The sequence below is a fragment of the Callithrix jacchus genome, chromosome 5 (assembly GCF_049354715.1).
Source record: "Callithrix jacchus isolate 240 chromosome 5, calJac240_pri, whole genome shotgun sequence".
Lineage (NCBI taxonomy): Eukaryota > Metazoa > Chordata > Mammalia > Primates > Cebidae > Callithrix > Callithrix jacchus.
The window spans coordinates 91,814,970-91,838,269 of record NC_133506.1 but is presented as its reverse complement, the minus strand read 5'-3'; the positions used below and the strand labels follow the sequence as shown (position 1 = coordinate 91,838,269).

General features: G+C 45.3%; 1 protein-coding gene and 1 pseudogene across 1 annotated transcript; both read right to left on the bottom strand.

Moving 5' to 3' along the window:
• Positions 1 to 11,731: 11,731 nt before the first annotated feature.
• Positions 11,732 to 16,879, bottom strand: LOC100397758 (keratin, type I cuticular Ha8). The gene is made up of 7 exons (XM_002748608.6): positions 16,326 to 16,879; positions 16,051 to 16,133; positions 15,106 to 15,262; positions 14,589 to 14,750; positions 14,385 to 14,510; positions 13,659 to 13,879; positions 11,732 to 13,100 (listed from the first exon to the last, which is right to left on the bottom strand). Exons 1-7 carry the CDS (start codon positions 16,815 to 16,817, stop codon positions 12,986 to 12,988), a joined length of 1,356 nt encoding a protein of 451 aa, XP_002748654.1. The 5' UTR covers positions 16,818 to 16,879; the 3' UTR covers positions 11,732 to 12,985.
• A 1,286-nt stretch (positions 16,880 to 18,165) lies between these two features.
• On the bottom strand, positions 18,166 to 21,874 carry LOC118153764 (histone H2A-Bbd type 2/3-like; annotated as a pseudogene).
• Positions 21,875 to 23,300: the final 1,426 nt, after the last annotated feature.

Genomic DNA, 23,300 nt, shown 5'->3' with positions numbered 1-23,300 from the left:
TGCCTTGATTATCTGTTGTGGTGCCATCATCCTGTTACTCAGCTGCTGAGTTTACAATGAAAAGTTTCTCAGCTCATTAAAGGAATGTTGACGAATCTGAGATGCCTCTTGGCTCTTTGATATCAGGTTGGCTGTTGGTTGGAGGTCAGAGATTCATCATTTCTGCTCAGCAAACACTAACAGTTGATTCAGGCCCCAAATGCCCTTTCCGGACTATGGTCTCTGTGGAGGTGGCCATGATGAAGGCTCAAATCTTTCAGTTAGTGATGTGTGTAGCAGGAGAGACAGAACCAATGGGACCCAGTGGCTCTTTCACCTGTGCAAGACTCAACCAGTCTTTCCTTTGAAGAGAAAATATCAGTTTATAAAACCAATGGATCTACTGGTAACTGATGATTGAGAGGTGCCTTTTTTTCTTTCTTCTTTCACATTGTATACTCACCTGAGAAGCAGTAAAGCATTCAGAAGCATTGGTGCTAATTAAGTCTTGGTTGACTAGTCAGAATCAACTATTCATTCATTCATTCATTGGTTCAGCATATTTCCTGAATATCCCCATAACGCAGGCCGGGTACTGGTTCCTGGACACACAGTGCTCCCTGTTCTTCAGGAGAAAACAATGCCACTGAAATCTCTGGGTGTTCTACACAAACTTGAATGAGAACCATGGGTCACTGAGAGTTTGTGAAAGACAGGGTGTCTATAGTACTGGCCAAGGGAATATCTAGAAACTAGTAACAAAGAAAAACCTTATTTGATCCAAGAAAGGGAGATGGGGCGCAGAGCTCAAGCAGGATTCAAACAAAAGGTCCAGAGCTAACATTGATTGAGTACGTAGGTGTGCTGGGCACTCTACAGTGTTCGTTCCTATCTAACCCTTACCACCCCTGAGGTGGTTACTCATTGCCTCAATGTACAGATGAGAAAACTAGAGTGAAGTATCCAGAACTAACATTGATTGAGTACGTAGGTGTGCTGGGCACTCTACAGTGTTCGTTCCTATCTAACCCTTACCACCCCTGAGGTGGTTACTCATTGCCTCAATGTACAGATGAGAAAACTAGAGTGAAGTACATTTTCTGGTTGACAGAGTTAGTGAACTGGCAAAGGCTCGATTCAGCCCCACGTCTGCTGGGCCCATTCTCTCTTCACTTCACCATGACCCACAGTGAGAACAACTGAGTTATCACCCTGTCCCTGCTGGGCAGAAGGGGAGGGCAAGAAGAGACTTAGTTATTGGACAAGAAATTGAGGTGAAAAGAAAATTACTGAAGGTCTTTGTGTTCCAGCAAAGGAAAAGATTTAAATGCTATGGCAGTGAGGACAAGAAAATGCACATCCAAAACTTACACTAGTTTGAAACACATGCATCATGTAAGACGAGTGCGTTATGACAAATGCATCATTAGGAGAGTTCTTCACTGTGGAAACATTGTAGAATGAACTCACACAAACCTAGATGGTAGAGTCTGCTACACACCTAGGCTGTATGGTACAGCCTATTGCTCCTGGCTACAAACCGGTACAGCACGTTGCTGTACTGAGTATCAGAGGCAACAGTAACACAATAGTAAATATCTGTGTATCTAAACATGGAAAAGATAATGCATTGTACTACAATGTTGTAACCGCTTCAACATCACGAGGCCATAGGAATTTCCAGCTCCATTATAATCTCAAGGGACCGCCACCCCATATGTGGTCTGTTGTTGACCAGAATATTGTGACTATATGTCCCAAATCCCAGAGATTTCCAGTAGAGCTGGAGAACAAGTCAACCAGTGGCTGTGTGCCCAGGAGTCATCCCTTCCATGTGGTAGAGGGAAACCTGAAGGACATGGGACAAGCTCTAAAACAGTATAAATAACGTCTTTTAAAAAAAAATCCTGATTAGTGAGAAAGTAAATGGCTAGTACTAGCAGCAAAACCTTAAGTCTTTGAGATTGACATACTGAAAATGAGCCATTATTAAGATTTTAAACAAAAATAATAGGATTTAGACATACAATAGGAAGCAAAATGCAACAGAAATAGTGTGGCCAAATAGGCATGGAATATGCACTCCCTTCAGCTACACATTTTTTTCCCCTGAAATACAAGTTTTAGAAAGTCTTAGAAGAAGGGTGGGTATATGTCTTAATGCTGGGAAGCAGCAACTTTGGGCTTTAATTTGCTTGAATGGATTGTAAATTGCATTGTTACACAGCTAAAAAAATTTTATTTATGAAAAATGATAATAGTCTTACACTGAGTACAAATAATACTTAAAAGCATGTGAAGATGTGAGCATTTGTGATGTTACTTGTAAAAAAAGTTTAGGTTTTTTCCATAAGTTATTGAGGTGCAGGTGGTATCCGAGTACCTGAGTAAGTTCTTTTGTGGTGATTTGTGAGATTTTGGTGCACCCAGCACCCAAGCAGTATACATTACACTATTTGTAGCCTTTTATCCCTCGCTCCCCTCCCTTCCCCGCAAGTCCCCAAAGTCCATTGTGTTATTCTTATGCCTTTGCACCCTCATAGCTTAGCTCCCATATATCGGTAAGAACATATGTTCTTTGGTTGGTTTTCCATTCCTGAGTTACTTCATTTAGAATAACAGTCTCCAGTCTCATCCAAGTCGCTGCAAATCCCATTAATTCGTCCTTTTTATGGCTGAGTAGTATTTCATTGTATACATGTACCACAGTTTCTTTTTTTTTTCTTTTTTTGAGACAGTTTCACTCTTGTAGCCCAGGTGCAGTGGTGCCATCTCAGCTTACTGCAACCTCCACCTCCTGGGTTCAAGTGATTCTCCTGCCTCAGTCTCCTGAGTAGCAGAGATTGCAGGTGCCGCCACCATGCCTAGCTAATTTTTGTATTTTTAGTAGAGATTAGGTTTCCCCATGTTGGCCAGGCTGGTCTCGAACTCCTGACCTCAGGTAATCCATTCACCTCAGCCTCCCAAAGTGCTGGGATTACAGGCATGAGCCACCATGCCTGGCCCACAGTTTCTTTATCCACTCATTGATTGATGATTGTTGGGGTTGGCTCCACGATTTTGCAATTGTGAATTGTGCTTCTATAAACGTGTGTGTAAGCATCTTTTTCGTATAATGACTTATTTTCTCCTGGGTAGATACCCAGTAGTGGAATTGCTGGATCAAATGGTAATTCTACTTTTAGTTCTTTAAGGGATCTCCACACTGTTTTCCATAGCAGGTGGACTAGGTTACATTCCCACCAGCAGCATAGAAGTGTTCCCTGATCACCACATCTCCACCAACATCTGCTGGTTTTTATTTTTTATTATGGCCATTCTTGCAGGAGCGAGGTGGTATCGCATTGTGATTTTGATTTGCATTTCCCTGGTCGTTAATGATGTTGGGCTTTTTTTAGAAAGTTTATATACATAACTTTTGAAGTACTGAAAGGAAACTAGTACTTCATATTCTTTATCATATCACATTTTGTAACTGTTGAATACATTCCTGTTTATTTTCCTGTGTTCTGTTGTGTAGACTTGTGTTTCAAAAAAAAACAACCATATCTGAATGCATAAAATAAGAGTGAATGCCCTACTAGGTGTGATGCCGAATTATATATAAAACTGTATGCATACGTTTTTTTGAAGAGTATAAATACATCTTTGCTCTGAGAAAAGGTTGAACAAGCAGCCCCATGAAAACCAAATGGGAGTCAGGGGGATGTGAGTGTAGATGAATCCTGGGCTCTTGGGATTCTCTCAAGAAGAAATAAGGGGTCTGGAATTCTTCCCAAGAGGAAGACACACTCTGGGTCAGCTGTGGCTCCAGCGGCCCTGAGATCAGCCGTGACTCGTTCTTTACTGGGGCAATCCTTAGAGTCGTCTCCCTGCCAGGCCATCCCTCAGAGGCCACTGGGTGCATCTGCATTTTCCGTCTTCAAAGATCCCTTCGTTCCTATCTTCTGCCTCATCACATAGCATCACTATAATCCAGAGAATTGGACCATTAAAATTTTTCCCTTTGATTTGCTAAATAGGATCCATCTCTTGATCCTATCCTCTGGCAGGATTTTATCCCATTGGCTAAAATCACGGTTCCTTCTGTCTCAAAACACATGACACTTGTTACTTCTTAAGCATCACAGCTGAAGCTTTGCGTCCTTTGCATCCCGACTCCCCTCTTCAAAGCTAGATTTGTGTCTCTAGCTTGGGCTCTGCATGGTCAGTTTTGCATAATGACATAGACACTACCTAGTCCTTTGTAAAGCAGAGGGCTCTGCTGATTTTCTTTAAGCTCAAAGGAATTGGCAGTAGGTGGAAGGCATGAGGCAGGTATCTGAGATACATTCAGCTGTGTAGGTGGGAAGGAGCCTATCCTTAACAGTGAAGATGATTGGATGAGCCTCCTCTTGCTCCTCTTTAAAAAGAGTCCCCAACAGACTCCAGGTGTGATGCTCCCCTCTGTGTCCACATGTTCTCATTGTTCAACACCTGCCTGTAAGTGAGAACATGTGGTGTTTCATTTTCTGTTCTTGTGTCAGTTTGCTGAGAATGATGCTTTCCAGGTTCATCCATGTCCCTACAAAGGACACGAACTCATCGTTTTTTATAGCTGCATAGTATTCCATGGTGTATATGTGCCACATTTTCTTTGTCCAGTCTATCATTGATGGGCATTTGGGTTGGTTCCAGGTCTTTGCTGTTGTAAACAGTGCCGTGATGAACATGCATGGGCGTGTGTCATTATAATAGAATGATTTATAAGCCACCTTGCCATGAATAGACATATGTAACAATCTTGCATGATCTGCACGTGTACTCCAGAATCTAAAGTACAATTACAATTTTTAAAAATCATTTTTTAAAAAAGAGTTCCTGGCCCCTGAAAACAAACGTGCACCAAGTTGCATGAAGGGAAGTATTAGAGGTGAAGAGAGAAGAGAGAGGTAGTCCTACAGCCTCCTTCCTTCACAGGGGCCACCACTTCTCTCTTCAGGAGTAAAGTTTTTGAGCTGTAGTCTGTCTTCAGGCAGAGGGGAGACACTGGATCCAGAACAGCATGACTTGGTGCCATGGTGCAGAACTCAGAGACCGTTCTGACACATCTCTGAGTGAGAGAGAAGCAGAGCCACTGGACGGCCCACAGGGTGTGAGTCTAATCTGCAGGCACCTGCTCCAGCTGCAGGAGGGAAATTCTGAAAACACCTAAGGAAACAGGGGTTGCCACACACCACATCCTGATGTGAATTACACCGGAAAAACATCTGCAAACCACGACAAGCGGTCTGTCCTGGTGCCACTGTGCCTGCAAGGCTCTCAGACGTGCTGGGTGAGGAGAACGGGGTCTGAGGAAGGATACCCCGAAACATTTTTGTGATTTCAAAAGTCCACCTCAGCAGGCTTTGGGGGAAAAAGTCACCATTTTCTTTTCTATTAAGTAGGATATTAAAATCTAGTTACTTGGGAAACTTTGGTTTGATTTTAAGTATTTTTTAAATTATTATTCTGCCTTTTTTTTTTTTCTGACAGAATTTTGCTCTTATTGCCCAGGCTGGAAAGCAGGGGAGTGATCTTGGCTCACTACAACCTCCGCCTCCTGGGTTCAAGGGATTCTCCTGTCTCAGCCTCCTGAGTAGCTGGGATTACAGGCACGCACCACCATGCCTGGCTAATTTTTTGTGTTTTTAGTAGAGGTGGAGTTTCACCATGTTAGCCAGGCTGGTCTCAAATTCCTGACCTCAGGTGATCCAACCACCTTGGCCTCCCAAAGTGCTGGGATTACAGGTGTGACCCACCAAGCCCTGCCTATTTTGTTTTATTCTTATCCCAGGTCTTAAGGTCATCAGAGACTAAATCATGAAAACATTGTCATCATTTCCCATCCCCTTTGTTTCCTGATCCTAGAGTTCCTTCAGCTACATGCTAGAGCAGGACATTTTCCCTTATTTACCTCATACCAAGACCTATTACAAAATCCTTTAATGCAGTATAGTAGAGGGTTAAGATAATGAGCTTGGGAGCCAGCCTGCCTGGGTTCAGATTTTGGTTCTATCATTTATTAGCTGTGTGAACTCGGACTGGTGACTTGAAATCTCTGTGCCTCAATTTCTGCCTATGCACAATGGAGTAGCAATAGCACCTGTCCAGTGGATTTAAGTCTTAAAGAAATTAATACCTGTAAATTGTGTAAAAGTGTGTCTAGCACAGAGTACATGGTAAGCACTAAATGTGTTGTGTCTTTTAATGGTTTTGCTGGTATGTTTAGATGCTTACACCATTTATAATTCAAAAAATGCTTATTAAATCACTATTTTTTTACTTTAACATAGTAAAGATCAAAAAGTTAATCTTACTAAAAAGCTGTTGCACAGCAAGAGAAACAACAGAGTAAAAATACAACCCACTGAACGGGAGAAAAAATTGTAAATCAAATATCTGATAAAGCGTTAGCCTCCAAAATATATAAGGAAGTCCTACAACTCAACTGTAAAAAATAAAAATGTTTAAAAAAAAAGCATTTGAAAATGGGCTAAGGACTTCTACAGACATTTCTCTAAAGCAGACATACGAATGCTCATCAGGTACATGAAAAAATGCTCGAAGTCACCAGCCATAAGGGAAATGCAAATCAAAACCAGGAGATGTCACTTCACACCACTCAGGATGGCTACTAACCAAAAAAAAAAAAAAGACAAGTATTGGTGAGGATATGGAGGAGCTGGAACCATTCCACACTGTTGGGAAAATGCAAACTGGTGCAGCCACTATGGAAAACAATATGGAGAATCCTCAAAGAATTAAAAATAGAATTACCATATGATCCAACAACCTCACTTCTGGGTATTATCCAAAAGAATTGAAATCAGGATCTCAAAGAGATGTTGACACTCCTGTGGCCATTGCAGCAGTAGTCACAATAACCAGAATGGGGAAGCAACCTAAATGTCAGTTGACAGACAAAAAGAAAAAGAAATTGGTATAAGCAAACACTGAAATGCTATTCAGCCTTTAAAAAAGAGGGAATTCAGCCGGGCGCAGTGGCTCAAGCCTGTAATCCCAGCACTTTGGGAGGCCGAGGCGGGTGGATCACGAGGTCAAGAGATCGAGACCATCCTGGTCAACTTGGTGAAACCCCGTCTCTACTAAAAATACAAAAAATTATCTGGGCATGGTGGCGTGTGCCTGTAATCCCAGCTACTCAGGAGGCTGAGGCAGGAGAATTGCCTGAACCCAGGAGGTGGAGGTTGCGGTGAGCTGAGATTGCACCATTGCACTCCAGCCTGGGTAACAAGAACGAAACCCTGTCTCAAAAAAACAAAACAAACAAAAAAAAACAACAGGGAATTCTGCAATATGCAACATGAATAAACCTTGAAGACGTTATGCTAAATGAAATCAGCCAATCACACAAAGACAAATATTGCATGATTCTGCTTACATGAGATATCTAAAATAGTCAAATTCAACCCTGAAGACATCATGCTAAATGAAATAAGCCAGTCACAGAAAGACTGCATAATTCTGCTTATACACAGTATTTAAAATAGGCGAATTCATAGAATCAAAGAGTGGAATGGTGGTTTCCAGAGACTGGAGGAAAAGGGGAAATAGAGAGTTAGTAATCAATGAACACACAGTTTCAGTCAAGCAAGGTGAATAAGACCCAGAGACCTCCTGTACTGCATTGTACGTAGAGTCCACAGTAATTTATTATACACCTAAAGTTTTTTTAAGAGGATACTTCTCATGTTAGATATTCTTACCATGATAAAGTAAAAAAAAAAATAGATTAATGTCATGATCATAGCAAAATGTAGAAAAACAGGATTCTAATACACTGTTGAGGGGGGGAATAAGTGTACAACCTCTTTACAAAACAGTTCAGCAGTATCTATTGGAATTACAAATGCACCTATTGACCAGTAATTTCCACCTCTAGGAATTTATCCTATAGACGTGCTTACATAGAGAGAAGTATAGGGGTACCCTGCAGAAACCCTTGGGGTATTAGGCCAGGAACCATCTCTACTGTTCTGTGCCCACTTCAGCCTGTGGATCTCCCCTCAATATTATCAGTCCATTCCTCTATGCCTTTCAGGGGACCATTTCCTACGGGCATTAAGCTAATAAAATTCTCACTGATCTGGCTGTAGATGGTCATGGGGCAAAGGTGCAGTAAGTAGAAAGGAGAAAATCACCATCATGGGAACTTGAAGAGTGAATAATTTGGGAATTCGAGGAAATATTAAATTCTGGATGAGTCATTGTAGAACTATTTATTTGGCCCACTTCATGAATTATGCACAGTAAACTGGAGAAATACTGACAAGCCTGTTTCATTTTCCTCATTGAAAATACAGCAGTATTGTGGCCAGGCACAGTGGCTCACACCTGTAATCCCAGCAATCTGGGAGGCTGAGGTGGGTGGATCACCTGTGAGGAGTTCGAGGCAAGCCCAGCCAGCATGTAGCAGTAGTAGCAGCAGCGAAACCCCAGCCCTACTAAAATACAATAATTAGCCGGGGTGGTGGCACATGTCTGTAGTCCCAGACATGGGAGGTTGAGGCAGGAGAATTGCTGGAACTCAAGAGGTGGAGGCTACAGTGAGCCAAGATCGCATTGCTGCACTCCAGCCTGGATGACAGAGAAAGACTCCATTTCAGAAAAAAAAAAAAAAAAAAAAAAAAATCCAACAGTATTGAATACTGTGATTTTGAAAGGTTCTGTAAATCAAATCTATTCCTGAGAGTTTGTACTTCTCAGCTCAAGAGATGCCTTCAAGGGGAAGCTTTCTCCAGCTTCGCAGAGCATTCAATCAGTTCCCTTTCTCCACTCACATTGACTGTTAGCTTACCTTGAATGTAACCCACTTCATTCTGTTGTTATTATTCTTGGAAGCCCCTTAGAAGCAGAAATTTTGTCTTACTGCTTTTGTCTTATTCATCTCTAACTCCCAGTACAGCACTTAACATAACAAAGCACTCAGTTGATAAAAATAGAAGTGACTAAATGAGCTCAGCTCTGGAGCAAATCATACTCAGCATTATCCTTCACGGTATCTGGTGCATGGTAATACCCGGTAACTATGTGCTGAAGGAATGCCTGCGTGCTGCGTGCACAGACATAGCATAAAGCCAAACCAGGGCATGCTGCACCAACGATACAAAATCCCTGACTTCCAAACTCTGTGCTGCCAAGTCAAGTCAGAATTAAGGCAAGACTTGTTTTCATTTAAAAATATATTTATTTATTATTGTACTTTAGGTTCTGGGGTACATGTGCAGATCATGCAGGATTGTTGTATAGGTACATACATGGCAAGCTGGTTTGCAGCCTCCATCTGCCCATCACCTATATCTGGTGTTTCTCCCCACATTATCCCTCCCCACCCTCCCCACTTCCCACCCCCTGCTGTCCCTCCTCTAGTACCCCCATGTGTTGCTCCCCTCCCTGTGTCCATGTGTTCTCATTGTTCAACACCCACCTATGAGTGAGAACATGCAGTGTTTGATTTTCTGTTCTTGTGTGAGTTTGCTGAGAATGATGGTTTCCAGATTCATCCATGTCCCTGCAAAGGACACGAACTCATCTTTTTTTATGGCTGCATAGTATTCCATGGTGTACATGTGCCACATGTTCTTTATGCAGTCTATCGTTGATGGGCATTTGGGTTGGTTCCAAGTCTTTGCTATGGTAAACAGTGCCGCAATGAACATACATGTGCATGTGTCTTTATAATAAAACGATTTACAATCCTTTGGGTATATAGCCAGTAATGAGATTGCTTGAAAAGTCCTACAGAACATTCAGAGGTAGATCACATTTAACTTTGCATTTTAACCCATGTCCTTTTATGAAAAGAAGAGAATTATATAAATTGGCTGTCTGGTCGCCTTAAAGCCCACAACTGCTTCATTCCACCACTCGCGCAGGCAATCTCTGGCAAGAGAAGAGCCAGCTCATTTGGTTTTACATCACTGGGAAGGGCTCTTCTCTGGTAATGACATACTCTGCCTTCAAGAGTTGATATTTAACCCCTCTCAGACACTGATAATGACACTTTAAATGGTCAACACAGACAAAGCACTTCGCAACAGTTTGGGTAGCAATGAGCTCAGGGTAGGGTAGCTGGTTCCGGGAACTGACTTTCATAGCTGTCCTTCTGTAAGTCTTGTGCTAAATAAACGCAGGTCTGTCTCCTTTCCAAATCACACTGTGTCAGTGACCCTGTGTGTGAGAGACAGGGGCATCCAAGGCTTACATTGCAGGATCTCCCTTTAAAAGGCAGCTCGGAGCCACTCGAAGGAACACAGATGAAACACTCAGGTGATGTGACACAGCAAGAGTTGATCTGCAGCCAGAGCAATCTAGGTCCAAGTCCTGGCTCAAACACTTCCTAATTGTGTATCTTCAGTCAAGTGATTTAACCTCTGTGAGCTTCATCTTTTAGAAGCAGTTATGATGTCTGCCCTATAAGAGCTGTAGTGTGGCTCTCTGTTCTCAGAGGGAAGAGACTGCCTTTAACACCAGGCAAGAGAAACCACTGTTGTATAAAACTCCATTTGAAAACCATAAGTTACTTTCAAATGTTTATTTTAACAATCAAAGAAAAGGAAAGCAAAAGCAGGCTCCAGGTGATGTATGTGCTGCTGTTGGTAGTAAGGCAGGAAATCTACCAGGTACCGTCAGGAGACTGGGGCTGGCCTGAAGCAGGAGACTCTTTCCTAAGAAGCAGTATCTCCAAGGGGCGACATCAACACAACAGGTCCCGTGTTCATTTGCTTCTCTTCTCAGAAAACGTCACCTGTGTAGAGGGAACCTTCTAGCTCAGATCATGAAGAATAAGAAAAAAAAAAAGCAAGCCAGTTTCCTGAAAGATTTCTGTTCTTGCCTCATAACATAGCCTAACCTAGTCAATCAGCTTCAGAGAAAATGGCTTGGTAGCATGAGAGAGTCTTCCAGAAGGACACACCTTTACCACCAGGCCCACATTTAGCATTTAGCACCACAAGCTGGAGCCCCCCACATGCAACCAGACAGTTCCTTCTCTAGGAAAAGGAGGCTGGCTTGAACCATGCCTTTACCCTCACGTCGATGGTCCACATCTCATCCATTTCTCTTTGTTGCATTTTCTCCAATGAAGCTACAAGTCGTGATGAGGAGGGAGACCAAACTCAGAGCTTTTTCCAGTGAAAAATAGCTGGTAATCGCATTCAGAAATTAGGAGCACAAATGGGCCTAGTCTGCATTCACCCAAGTCTCCAAATTTAAGTTCTGCAGAGATCATAATGGCCCTTGAAATGACCGAGTGCCTCACAAGACTTAGAAGATTCTGCCCCTTCAAGCAAAGTTTTCTCATTCTTTGGCCTAATGCAAATACTCAAATATAGTTTGCTCTGGGAAGTAAGTTATTACGTGCACCATTTGTTTCTGATTGAATTTAGATGTTAGAGGAAATTTATTTACCTGCCTATAAGAAGAAGCCTGAGGTCATGGGTGGCCCTTAAATCTGGCCATGTGGGTCAGCCCCTGCACTCCTTAAACATTATACAATCAATATTGGCTCTGGGTGAGGATTTTTGGTGTGCTCTCTCCTTTTCAGGGTATTTTTATTTCTGTTATCTTAGAATTCATCACAGACCTGGGATATAAGTATGAACAATAACATTATCTCTGTTTCGTAGCAGAAAAAAATGCTGAGGCTTAGGCGTGTGAAGCGATGATTCGAAAACCCCGTAAGTGAGAGATAAAGTCAGGACTAGAAACATTCGTTCTTACAACAGATATTTATTAAGCATCCATTATGTACCAAGCAGTGGGCGAGGCTCTGGAGATGCAGTGTGAACAATTGCTAATCTTGAGTAAGCATTTTGATTGGGAAAACAGTAGATACAGAGGCAAGTTCAGCTGTTGGAGGTGCTAAATGAGCAGGACAGTGTCGGGTGTTGTGAGTCCTTTACACTGAGAGTCAAGCAGGAGCTCTCAGAAGAAGGAAACTTGCAACTGACCTGAACATTTATAGTGAGGGGGAAGAGCACCCCAGAGAGAAGATGAGCAGGGACAGGTCTCCAGCCATGTCCAAGGAACAGAAAGGCCAGCGTGGCTGAATCATGGTAAGAAAGATAGAGAGTAGGAAGAGAAGAGGTGGAAGCACATCAAACCTAGCAGTTCTCCACCTGTTAAATCAACAGGTTTCAGTACTTCAGGAGGAAATACTAGGAAAAAAAATGAAGTTGTTGTTTGTATTTTAAACTAGGAGAATTAGATAGGGACAGGGGTTATAGCCAGACAAGTCTTGAGAGTCGGAATTTATAGAGAAAAAAAAGAGACATTTCTTATGAAAGTTCCTTTCACATAGCAAGAAGCTATGTAAGCCATATGTAAGAGGCTGTTTTGCCACAGAAAAGGAAAGTCTAGTCCTTTGTCAAAGCTAGAAACCCTGACGTAGAGAGAACTCAGGATTTGATACCAGGAAATGTTCTACTTAATCAGCGTCCAAGGTAGGGAGGCAGAAGGATAGAAGGGAATTAGAAAAGAAAGGGTCAGGTACAATTCCGGTTCTATTTCCCGCTCCCTGATGCCATAATCCAGGTTGGCAATGTTAAAAACAACCCAAGAAACATGGCGAATCTCAGACAGGGAAGCCTGTTCTTCACTTCCTTTGTCACAAACTATAAAGATTTTTCAAGTTAAAGTTGGTGTCCTTGAAGTGCAAGTGCAATTTTAAATGATGCTGTACTCCCACTCCAGACACTTTTTCAACCTTACATCTCTCCAATCCAGATATTCGGAGCCACCATGGGTGGTTGGAATCCATCCACTGAGGGCATAGAACTCATCTGGGAAAACCAGAGCTGGAAAGGAGGGATTTCACATCAAGATTCCACTGTCCCTGGTGTCTCATAGCCTTTGGACAGGCCTATACATACAGAAAGTTAGAAGCCAGATTTTCTAAAGGTATAACAAGCATCTCTCTCTGGGTATCCCTTGCCTGAGCCAGCCCCCACGGGTCCACAGGCATTCAGAATCGGCTTCCGGTGCTGGCTCCACAGGTGGTGCTGGGGCCACAGCTTGGACAAGGAGCACATGCGGCAGCCACACAGGAGGGAGGCGTGGAGCACGGATTACAGGGGAGTCTGCAGAGAGAAAACGTGAGTGAAGTGAGAAGCAAGGAATGAATGGGGTCTCAGTGCCACGTGGGGGCATGAGGAAGGGGTCCCCACTGCAAAACCAGAGGACATGGACCCTGCTGAAGCCTGTGACCATTAGCACCGAGTGAGCACCTCCAGGGTTAGACTACATAGGTGATTTCTAAAAGGTCTTACATGATTAAAGGGATCCTATAGAATAAAAATTCCTAGGAAGAATTTAAGAAGAGAAAAGCACGTCCAGAAATTGGATCTACTGCCGGATCAGTAGTCATGTCTCCTGTTTGAGCAGCGACCCCGTGTCTACTCTCATCAGATCATGGCTACCTCAAGCAGCCCCCACGGAGACCTGGTCATGTCCTCTAAGCGGATGGTCATTCCCTTCACTCTGTCGACCATATAGAGGGTGCAGGACCAGGCAATGACTCACGGAAAAGGAGTGCACAGAGAGCCTCGTTCAATGGAGAGACAGCCCCTCTGCTGCCCTGAGGACCTCATGAGAACTGGGTCAATGATTTGGCCAGGAATTGCCCAGATCACACGTACTTGCAGTCCTCACTCTCCAGAAGGTTCCGGTACGTGGCAATCTCATTCTCCAGCCGGGCCTTCACGTCCAGCAGCACCTGATACTCCTGGTTCTGCCGCTCCAGGTCAGCTCGGATCTCAGACAGCTGCTCCTCCACGTTGCTAATGAGGCTCTGCATCTGGGCCAGCTCCGTGCCGTAGCGGTCCTCGGCTTCACACAGGGAGTTCTGCAGACAGTCCTTCTGTAGTGGGAAATAAGGGGATAAAATACCCAAGACCCCCAGAGAAACTGCTACATGCCCCAGATTTTGATGGTGGTAACAGTAGCTAAACATGCTGCATTGCCAAAATTCACCTAGCCCAGGGCAAATTCCAGGAACTCATACCCCAGAGCCCTTGATAAATCAAGTTGACAGTGAACAAGTCTTTTCCCAAACCAGCACTGCCCCCAAAATTTAATTGGCTTCACGTTATTCATCTCTATATTTGCAATACCCCCAAAAAAATTAGAACTCAGTAAATTTTGGTGCATTTAATGCCTTTTCTTAAATATGTTTTAAAAGAGAGATTGTTTTGTTAAGCTGTGTTTCTGAATTTGACCTGATCTTTACAATAAAGACAAAAAAGAAATTCACAATCAACGAGTTTGCAGATGGGAGAAACCTAGATAGTGAGACCTACAAAATTAAATGCTATCAGGCCGTGGCACGTGGCGTTTGCAGTGCAGTGAGGGTGAAGGACACGTACCAAGGTGTGCTGGGCTTGGCGCTCCACCTCCAGGGCGTTCACCGTGCATCTCAGCTCCAGGATCTCCGACTGGCAGCACTGAATCTCCTCAGAGCAGGACATGGCCTGCAGGCTGATGCCTTCAGACTGGAGCACAGAGAGGCACAGTCACCTCCCTGCCCAGATGGAGGCCAGATGTCCCCCGGCTCTGTACCCCCTGCTCACCTGGGCTTGGAACCACTGCTCCGCGTCCTGGCGGTTGGTCTCCACCATGGCCTCGTACTGAGCCCGCATCTCCCCCAGCACCCTGCTCAGGTCAATGGTGGGCTCAATGTCCAGCTCGATCCGGATCTTGTCCCCTAGCTGACTCCTCAGAGTCTTTACTTCCTGCAGAAGGGAGGAAGGCACAGACAGTTTGTGTGAGGAGAGGGCCTTTGATGGAGCAGACAGCACCAGGACCCCACCCCTGGCAAGCAGTAGGAGGGGAGCCCCATACACAAGCAAATGGGAAAGTCTTGCCCAGAGTGCAGTCGGGAGAGCCCACCTGGATGCCTTCCTTGTGCCCAAGGCAAGTCTGCACCTTCCACAGAGGCCCTCTGAACCCTCAGACCCACCTCAGCCCTGCATGCTGATGCCAGCTGAGCCCAGGTTCTGCTCTGAGAGCCCCAGGGCCAGGGAGCTCCCCTATCTGCCCAGCACTGCCCGCCCCCCACACCAGGAGTCTGAGCGGCCAGGGCTGTACCTGCTCATGGTTGCTCTTGAGAGAGAGCTGCTCTTCCTTCAGGGACTCCTGCTGGGCCTCCAGGTCGGCCTTGGCCAGGGTCGCATCATCCAGGAGCTTCTGCGTACCACACATGTCCGCCTCCACCAGCTGACGCAGGGAGCGCTCACTCTCCAGCCTTCAGTCACAGGAGGTGCAGGGTCAACAAGAATTCCACCAAGAGCCCCTCTCGGCTGCCCCGGGTTCCCACCTCCCACACCACCTTGGATCCTCATTTGTTCACTCTGTTTAGCTCTCTGGCCTCAAAGGTGAATTAGACACAGCCCCTCTTCTCAAAGAGCTGGTGGTCTGATGAAACAATCACAGCACTACATTGCACAATATACATTTTTGCCATTGTATTCTGTGGCAGCTGCGGTTCACTAAGATCAACTGAGTTGCCTAAGATCGTGTGTCTTGGGACCCAGTCCAATGCTCATTCCATTGCAGTGGCCGTCAGTTACCAAAGATAAGCAATAGCCAGGTGCCCGGTTGTGATCCACAGCTCCTTATCCCTTGCTTTCAACTGTCTTCCCCTCTGGTTTTTTCCTAAGTATCTCATACCTAGTACCCTAGGACTGCATAGTTAAATCTGGACGAAGACTCATCTATGACTCCTCTGACTTATATATGAAAATGAATGGCTGTCTTGCTCAGTTTATCCTTGAAATCACCTCATTTTGCTCCTGGCTAATGAATTTAGGCTGCCTCCATGTTAGGGAAATAAATGAAGGAGGAAAAACATACATGGTTGGATTAATGAAGGGTTTTCCCTTCCATCTTCTATCCATTTTGATTGTAATGAAACTTTTACTGGGGAGAATCTAGCAAGGGAGAAAGGACAATGATTCACTCACTCAACAAGTATTTGGGCATTGGGATGGAGGATGGGGAAGGAGTCATCCTGGCCTCCTGCACCGGACTTACTTGATCCTAAAGTCATCGGCAGCCAGCTTGGCATTGTCGATTTGTACAATCAGCCTGGCGTTCTCAGCCTTGCTGCACAGGATCTGAGGAAAACAGGAAGATGGTTCACACACAAAGCATCGTACCTTAGGCTCCCACTCCACGTGTGGTGTCTATGCTCATATCCAAGAGAAGCCAAGAACCCAAAGCTCCCTGAGCCTGACATGGATTCCTCCTGCCATGAGAAGCCGTCTGGCTTCTCAGACCCAGCACGCCCAGGCGTTCCCACACCTCACCTTCTGCTGGAGCTCCTCGATGGTGCGGAAGTAGGACTGGTAGTCGGGGCACACGGTGGACTCGTGGCACTTGCTCCTCTCACGGAGTTGGCTCTCTAGCTCCGCGTTGTCCCGCTCCAGCTGTCGCACCTTCTCCAGGTAGTTGGCCAGGCGGTCATTCAGGAACTGCATGGTCTCCTTCTCATGGCCATTCAGGGTGTTTTCACCATAGGCCCCACAGATTCCGATGTTGCCGGGAATGTGGCAGGTCCCTGGCAAGGGACAAGCAGTGTGGCAGGTGGGGGGTAGACAGAGACTGGGGCGGCCCAGGGGAGTCGACCCCACACGGACTCGGTTGGCATGTGCCACATTGGCCAAGAGGCACATGGAGGCAGCCTTGGCCTCTGCCCCGGGCTGGCACCCAATGTCGATGGGAGAGACGGAGGCATTTCTTGCTCCAGGACCCATGGTGCAGCCCAGAAGGCAGGAGGAGCTGCTGTAGGAGGAGGTCATGGTGTTGGGCTGAGGTTGCACAGGAGCTTCAGATCAGCTGGAAAGGCCAAGTCACTAAGTCTGAAGCCTCTTCTCCTCCCGGCCCTTTTATACCCCATCCCGGGTGGGTGTTGGCTCCAATGCTTTGACCTCCTGCCTTGATTATCTGTTGTGGTGCCATCATCCTGTTACTCAGCTGCTGAGTTTACCATGAAACGTTTCTCAGCTCATTAAAGGAATGTTGACGAATCTGAGATGCCTCTTGGCTCTTTGATATCAGGTTGGCTTTTGGTGGGGGGAGTCAGAAGCTTTTTATTATTTTTTAAAGAAACCAAGTTATTTTAGCCATCAGATGCTTAGACTTTGACAGGGTTTGGCCTCTTCATGGATTTGTCCACTCCAAAGGCACAAATTTTCCTGTTGGTCAGTGGCGTAGCAGGACTAACCCCTGTGATGACAGTGGTGCTCACTTGGGTTAAGACTCAACCAGCCTTCCCTATCCAGGGAAGAAACTGAGTCTTGGTATTGGTGAATGTTATGGTGTTAAATTGGGTTATCAAGACATCCTACATTTCTTCTTTCTTTAGTTGGTTGCCCTTCAGACTCACTTTGAGGAGCAACAAGACTTAGACAAATCTGTTCACAACACACATCCCCTGGTTACATCCTGAATGCCAGGCACTGTGCTGATGCTTGGCATATAGTTGGTTAAGCACGGAACAGTTCCTGCCGTTGGGAAACAACTGTAACTTGTGTAGACATGATGTCTCAAACAAGGCATCTGAGAAGCTCGTGAGAATGAGGATGACTCCGAAAACTGTCATTTATCTTGACCAAACAGGGCAAGCTCAAGAAGCCAGAAACAAACAAAAAGAAATGAGCAGTAATCTTACTGAACCTCAAATAAGGACGTGGCCATGAAAGTAGGAGGAAGTTGCGTGATCGGGATGTTGAGTGGGCCCTCTTCACGCCTTGCCTCCTTGGTTCTAAAGTTAGTTATGAACCTTCACCCTATGTGCTAGGGGATTGAGCAATGACACCTTTTCATCTCTGCTTCCAACCTGGGAGGTGGGTACTCTTAATTTTACAACATAAATAAATAAGCCATTGAGACCAGAGATGTAAAGTCGTTTTTCTAAGATCAACCTCACTATAAAGTATGAAGCCCTGGGGTATATGTGCAGATCGTGCAGGTTTGTTATGTAGGTATACACGCCCCATGGTGGCAGTTTGCTGCATCCATCACCCTGTCATCTCCTAATGCTATCCCTCCTCAATCCCCCCACCCCCTGCTATTCCTCCCCTAGCCCTCCACCCTCCCAGGCCCCAGTGGGTGATGCTCCCCTCCCCCGTGTCCATGTGTTCTCATTGTTCAACACCCACTTGTGAGTGAGAACATGTGGTGTTTGGTTTTCTGTTCCTATGTCAGTTTGCTGAGAATGAACTTAAAGTATAATAAATAAATTTTTTAAAAATACAAGAGATAGAAATGCAGGAAATGAGGCACAAAAAAACTACAAGGCATATTGTAAATAAACAGCAAAATGACAGAAAAAATAATTTAAAATAAAATAAAAACAAACTACATTTTAATTAAAAGGTTCACCTAAAAAAAAAAAAAGTGTAAAGCCTATTCTCCACATCAGCTTCTTTCAACTCCAGAAACTCTTTCTTCACCTTGACCACCACCAAGTCCTCCACCCCCAAGGAGAACTACTGTGTCATTGGCAGAACTAAGAAAGATTAAAAGGTCTAGAAATTGGGCAAGAAGTTGAAATTAAGATGTAAAACAAAAATCTGACCTTGTGTATGTTTCCCTTTGTATCTCAGAAAATACAGATGTGGGGGTGTTAGTACAATAAGGCAGTTTCTCCGGGGGCTAAATTGGGAGATGCCAGGGACCCTGTCTCTACAATGATCATATTACACATTCTACATTCAGATACCAGGGATCCAAGATACATGACTGCTGAGAGCCCAAAAGTTTTCTCCCAAAACCTGTGACAATAGATACATAGACCCCTGAGACTGAGAAAAACCTAATGTGGAACAAAACCTCCAAAGTGATTATAACTAGATGTTTGGGAAAATGAGATTTTTTGCCAGTCCCCGGAGTGTTGAACAAAAACTGAACACATTCCTCTATAGGGACTGGATATGCATATGTGAAACACAGACTATTGGAGTTCTATCAAGGAGAAATACAAAATTTGAGCATTCAGTCCAGATTGGGTTTCTCAGGAAAGCAAGTAGTGGTTAGCTCTTCCCTAAGGGTTAGTCAGAGCTCACCAATGAATAACCCTTTACAGACACCATTGTTAGGAGACATTGCCAGGGCAGGCTGTCCCATCCTCCAGAGGCCCCTGGGTGCAATCTGCATATGTTACATCTTCAAACACCTTTTGGTTACTCTCCTCCACCTCATCACATACCAACAAGCTTCTCTATAAATCAGAACCAGACTTTTAAAGTTGCTTCCTTTGATTTGCTAAGTAGCACCCATCTTTTGACTTTATCCTCTGTCCAGATTCATTCCATGGGCTAACAGCCATGATTTCGTTCATTCACAATACATGACGCTTGTTAGTTACTTTATAACATCACTGCTGAAGCCTTGTGTGTTCAGATGACACCCCTCTCTGCTAACTGGCTTGGGTCCTGGCTTGGGCTTCAACTGAGTGTGCCGTTTTGCATAATGACACTGATGTTGTATGACTCTTTGTAAAGTCGCTTGGTTCCGCTGATTTGTATTTTTCTCAAAGGAGGTGAAGGAGTGGGTGGGGATCCTAAGACTTCCTCCCCAACCCTTTAAAAAGAGTCCCTGTGGTCCCTGGTGTCCGAATATGAGGCCAGATTCAGTAACAAGAAGTGATAAACACGGAGTGTGAGAGATGGGAGCCTGTCAACCTCCTTCATTCACCTGCATGCACAACATTCTCTGTGTGGACTCTAACTTTAGACATACCAATCTCTAGAGGCATGAAGTCTACTGCAAAGGGAGGTGAGGAGCTGTGGTCTTGGAATGCCATTTTCACTAATTTTGATACATATGGGCGTATCTCAACCAGTGGGAGAGAAAGGTGTGGAGCTGCAGACTAGCACCTGGAGATTGTGCCTAACTCACAGCTTATCTTTCCTGTGACATGTCTCCGACTGCTAGAATATGCAGGGAAGCATCTAGCAAATTTTGCCCTGTGTGGGAACATCACCCATCACACATAGCAGTGAATGCAAAGATTTTATGACAAGTGCTGTGTGTAGAGCTAGTGCTGACACATCTCCAGGGTGTTAGGTCATGGTGTCCCAAACAATCGTAGATCAGGAAACCATGGAGACTCTTGAGAGAAGAGGCTGAGCATATACATTTATTATTCTAGGGATCCAACTCCTGGGGCTTTGATGAATGGAAAAGGCACACTTCTGTTCAAATTAAATATTATTTTATCTATACATGAATGTATGCTCATTTGTGATTAAGAAATACAAACTAAAGAGATACTGTTTTCTTATCAGGTTCTGATAAGTTGGATAATAGCACAGAGTGTTGGCATGAGCATGGAAAACAAGTCCTATCCTATCCTGTGGATGAGGGGGTAAACTAGCACATTCATGAGCTTCCATCTCTGCACACAGGCACAGAAACCGGGACCCATGTATTGGGACCTGTGAGCCTCAGACTTGCAATTGACCCACTGGGAGAGTAGCTCAGGAGGCTCACTCTGCTCTGGCAAGCAATAGTGAGGGGAAAAGACTTCAGAAGATGAATTGGGAAAGTTGGAAAATCTTCAAGAATTGGCACTCTAAGAAGGGAAGAAAATAGACAATTCTGTTTCAGCCAGAGTAAAAACAGATCTTTGGCATAGGTCAAAGATCCTCATAGTGGAAAATATTGAAAACACTGCTTTCTGATGCTCATTACAAACCATGACTATGAAATATCCTGAGTCTGAGACGGCTCAGTGGCCATGCTCTGTCACAGACAGAATGATGGGCTCAGTCATGCTCTTGTTAGAGACAGACTGTTTGTTCCTAGGTACTGCAAGGAAAAATTCGCATTCAGACAAAAAGTTCTCTCAGCAAGACAATTTTACTTTTTGCAGAAAGGGTACTGTTCGTCAGTCATCTTGCCACAAGAGTGCACTGAACAAAGGAAAGGCAGGCATTTATTCCTTATGCTGTGTCCAGTCTCTGTTGGTTGGAGTCAAACCTCACAATCTAAACTGAACCTGACTGGCTAACAATTTAAAACTTTTCTAAATAGGTAAAGGCAATGGAGAACAAAGGGAAAGAGGAAATCTAAATAATGAAGGGAGAGGAAGTTGCTTGTGAAATGACTTAGAAAAGTAATAACATAAATACCTTGGTTAAAGTACAAGGACATAGAATGTATCTCTTACATCTAACAGCTACATAGGATAGGGTTTAACAAAGTTACTAGCAAAAAGCAAGAGGGCTTTGAAGAAAGTCTTTAAAAGAAACTATTATTTCTTTTCTTTTCTTTTCTTTTCTTTTTTAATTAAACACTTTACTGACAGAATTAATGAATGAAGGCCCAAGAGACTTCCGGGTGGTGGAAACGAGGGGTGGTTTGGGGGCTGGGGGATTTGGGGCTGGGTGGGTGGACAAGTGGACCTGCCAGGTCCCAGAAGTCGGGCGTCGTCAGCAGCTAGTCCCGGCCAGGAACCACTTGAAAGATGGTTGTTGTGTCAAAGAGGGTGCTCAGCAGCGTGTTGTTGTGAACCGCCATGTCCAGCAGCTGTGGAGTGATGGTCCTCTCTCAGCTGTTATGGGCCTCCTTGCCCGCCAGCTCCAGGATCTGGGCTGTCAGGTACTCAATCACGGCAGCTAGGAAGACTGGCGCAGAGGGACTCAGGCATTGGGCGTAGTGGCCTTCCTGTAGACTATGCTCCACCTCGCTCACAGAAAACAAAACCCCCACTCAGGTGGTGCAAGAGCGGGTATGCCCCCGGCCGCCAGCACCAGAGGACCCTCCACAGCTCCTCCTCCCCAACATGCTGGGTGTTGGGTGCGCTATCTCGGCTCGGCATGCTCTAGCACGACAAGATGCCTCTCAAGATGACCGTTATAGTATCCAGTACCGTGTATCCTAGCAACCAGGGCCCAGACCCTCATTGGCTGGGGAACCCAGTCCCATGGGCATGCCTCGTGCCACCACATCACCACATGGTGACGGCCTCACTCTCACGTGGCCACGGCCTCACCAGGGACGCCCATCAGGTGACCTCATCGCCTTCCCATTGGCCCTGAGGGAGCAGGCCTGGGCCTGGAAACGGCTGGAGGGCACGCCCATCAGGTGACCTCATCGCCTTCCCATTGGCCCTGAGGGAGCAGGCCTGGGCCTGGAAACGGCTGGAGGGCACGCCCATCAGGTGACCTCATCGCCTTCCCATTGGCCCTGAGGGAGCAGGCCTGGGCCTTGAAGTGGCTGGAGGCCCGTTGCGGTGGATGTGGAGTGGGGCGGGGAGGAGGGATCCCGCTGGTGATCCTCTCTGCACCAGTGGGGGAACTCTCCCTTTCTACTGGATGGGATAAAGACAAAGGGGAGGCCAGGGGGAGGATGCTGGGTACGGCTCCTTCACAATGTTGCAGACCTGTCACAAGCACCTGGTTCCAAAACATTTTCAACCGAAAAGAAGAGAAACCGAAACCCCTGTATCTGTAAGCAGTCACTTTCCACACGCCTCCTTCCACACCTCCGCTACCACCGCCCCCCACGGTCACCCCGCCCCTGCCATCGCCACCGCCACATACACATGTTCCCAATAGTCCCTGGCAACCACTAACCAATCTGCTTTTTGTCCGTAGAGGTTTACCTGTTTTGGAGATTTCCTGTAGATGGAATCATACAACCAAATGGGAGGCCTTGTGTGTCTGGCTGCTTTCAGTTAGCGTAATGTTTTCATCAGGTTTCATCCATGTAGAGGCTTGAATCAGTTCTTCCTTCCTTTGAATGAAGTTCTGCAGGCTTAACAGGAAGCATGACTGTGAGGCCTCAGGAAACTTAAATTCGTAGCAGCAGATGAAGGGGAAGCAAGCATGCCTTAGCCAGCATGTATGTGAAGGAGTTCCTCATCTCCAGCAGTCAAGATGGCCATCACTGGACTCTCTTTTTTGAGAATGGCAAAGTAAAGCTATGCTGTTCTCCTCCATTGTGAAGTAGAAGTCCATTTTCCCCTTGGTATTCAGTATCAATCCCCTATCCAGCAGAGTAACACCCTTCTTTACCATTTACAAAATTTAACTCAAGGCTGCCTCTGGTGGCTCACATCTGTAATCCCAGCACTTTGGGAGGCTGAGGCTGGTGGATCAATTAAGCTCAGGAGTTTGAGACCAGCCTGGGCAACCCAGTGAGACCCTATCTCTCCGGGTAGTCCAACACAGGTGCTGCGTGTGACTCAGGACAAAGCACTTAATGTCACTGGGGTTTGGGAAGCGGGCGAGAACATTCTAGATATAAGGCCTAGTTACAGAGAAGGGCTCCAA

Excerpts from the sequence above, each read along its gene's own strand:
- LOC100397758 (XM_002748608.6), bottom strand. The coding sequence starts at position 16,817 with ATGACCTCCTCCTACAGCAGCTCCTCCTGCCTTCTGGGCTGCACCATG. Across the intron at positions 14,511-14,588 it reads AGCAGTGGTTCCAAGCCCAG|TCTGAAGGCATCAGCCTGCA; the intron begins GTGAGCAGGGGG and ends TCTGTGCTCCAG. Across the intron at positions 13,880-14,384 it reads GCCAAGCCCAGCACACCTTG|AAGGACTGTCTGCAGAACTC; the intron begins GTACGTGTCCTT and ends TTCCCACTACAG.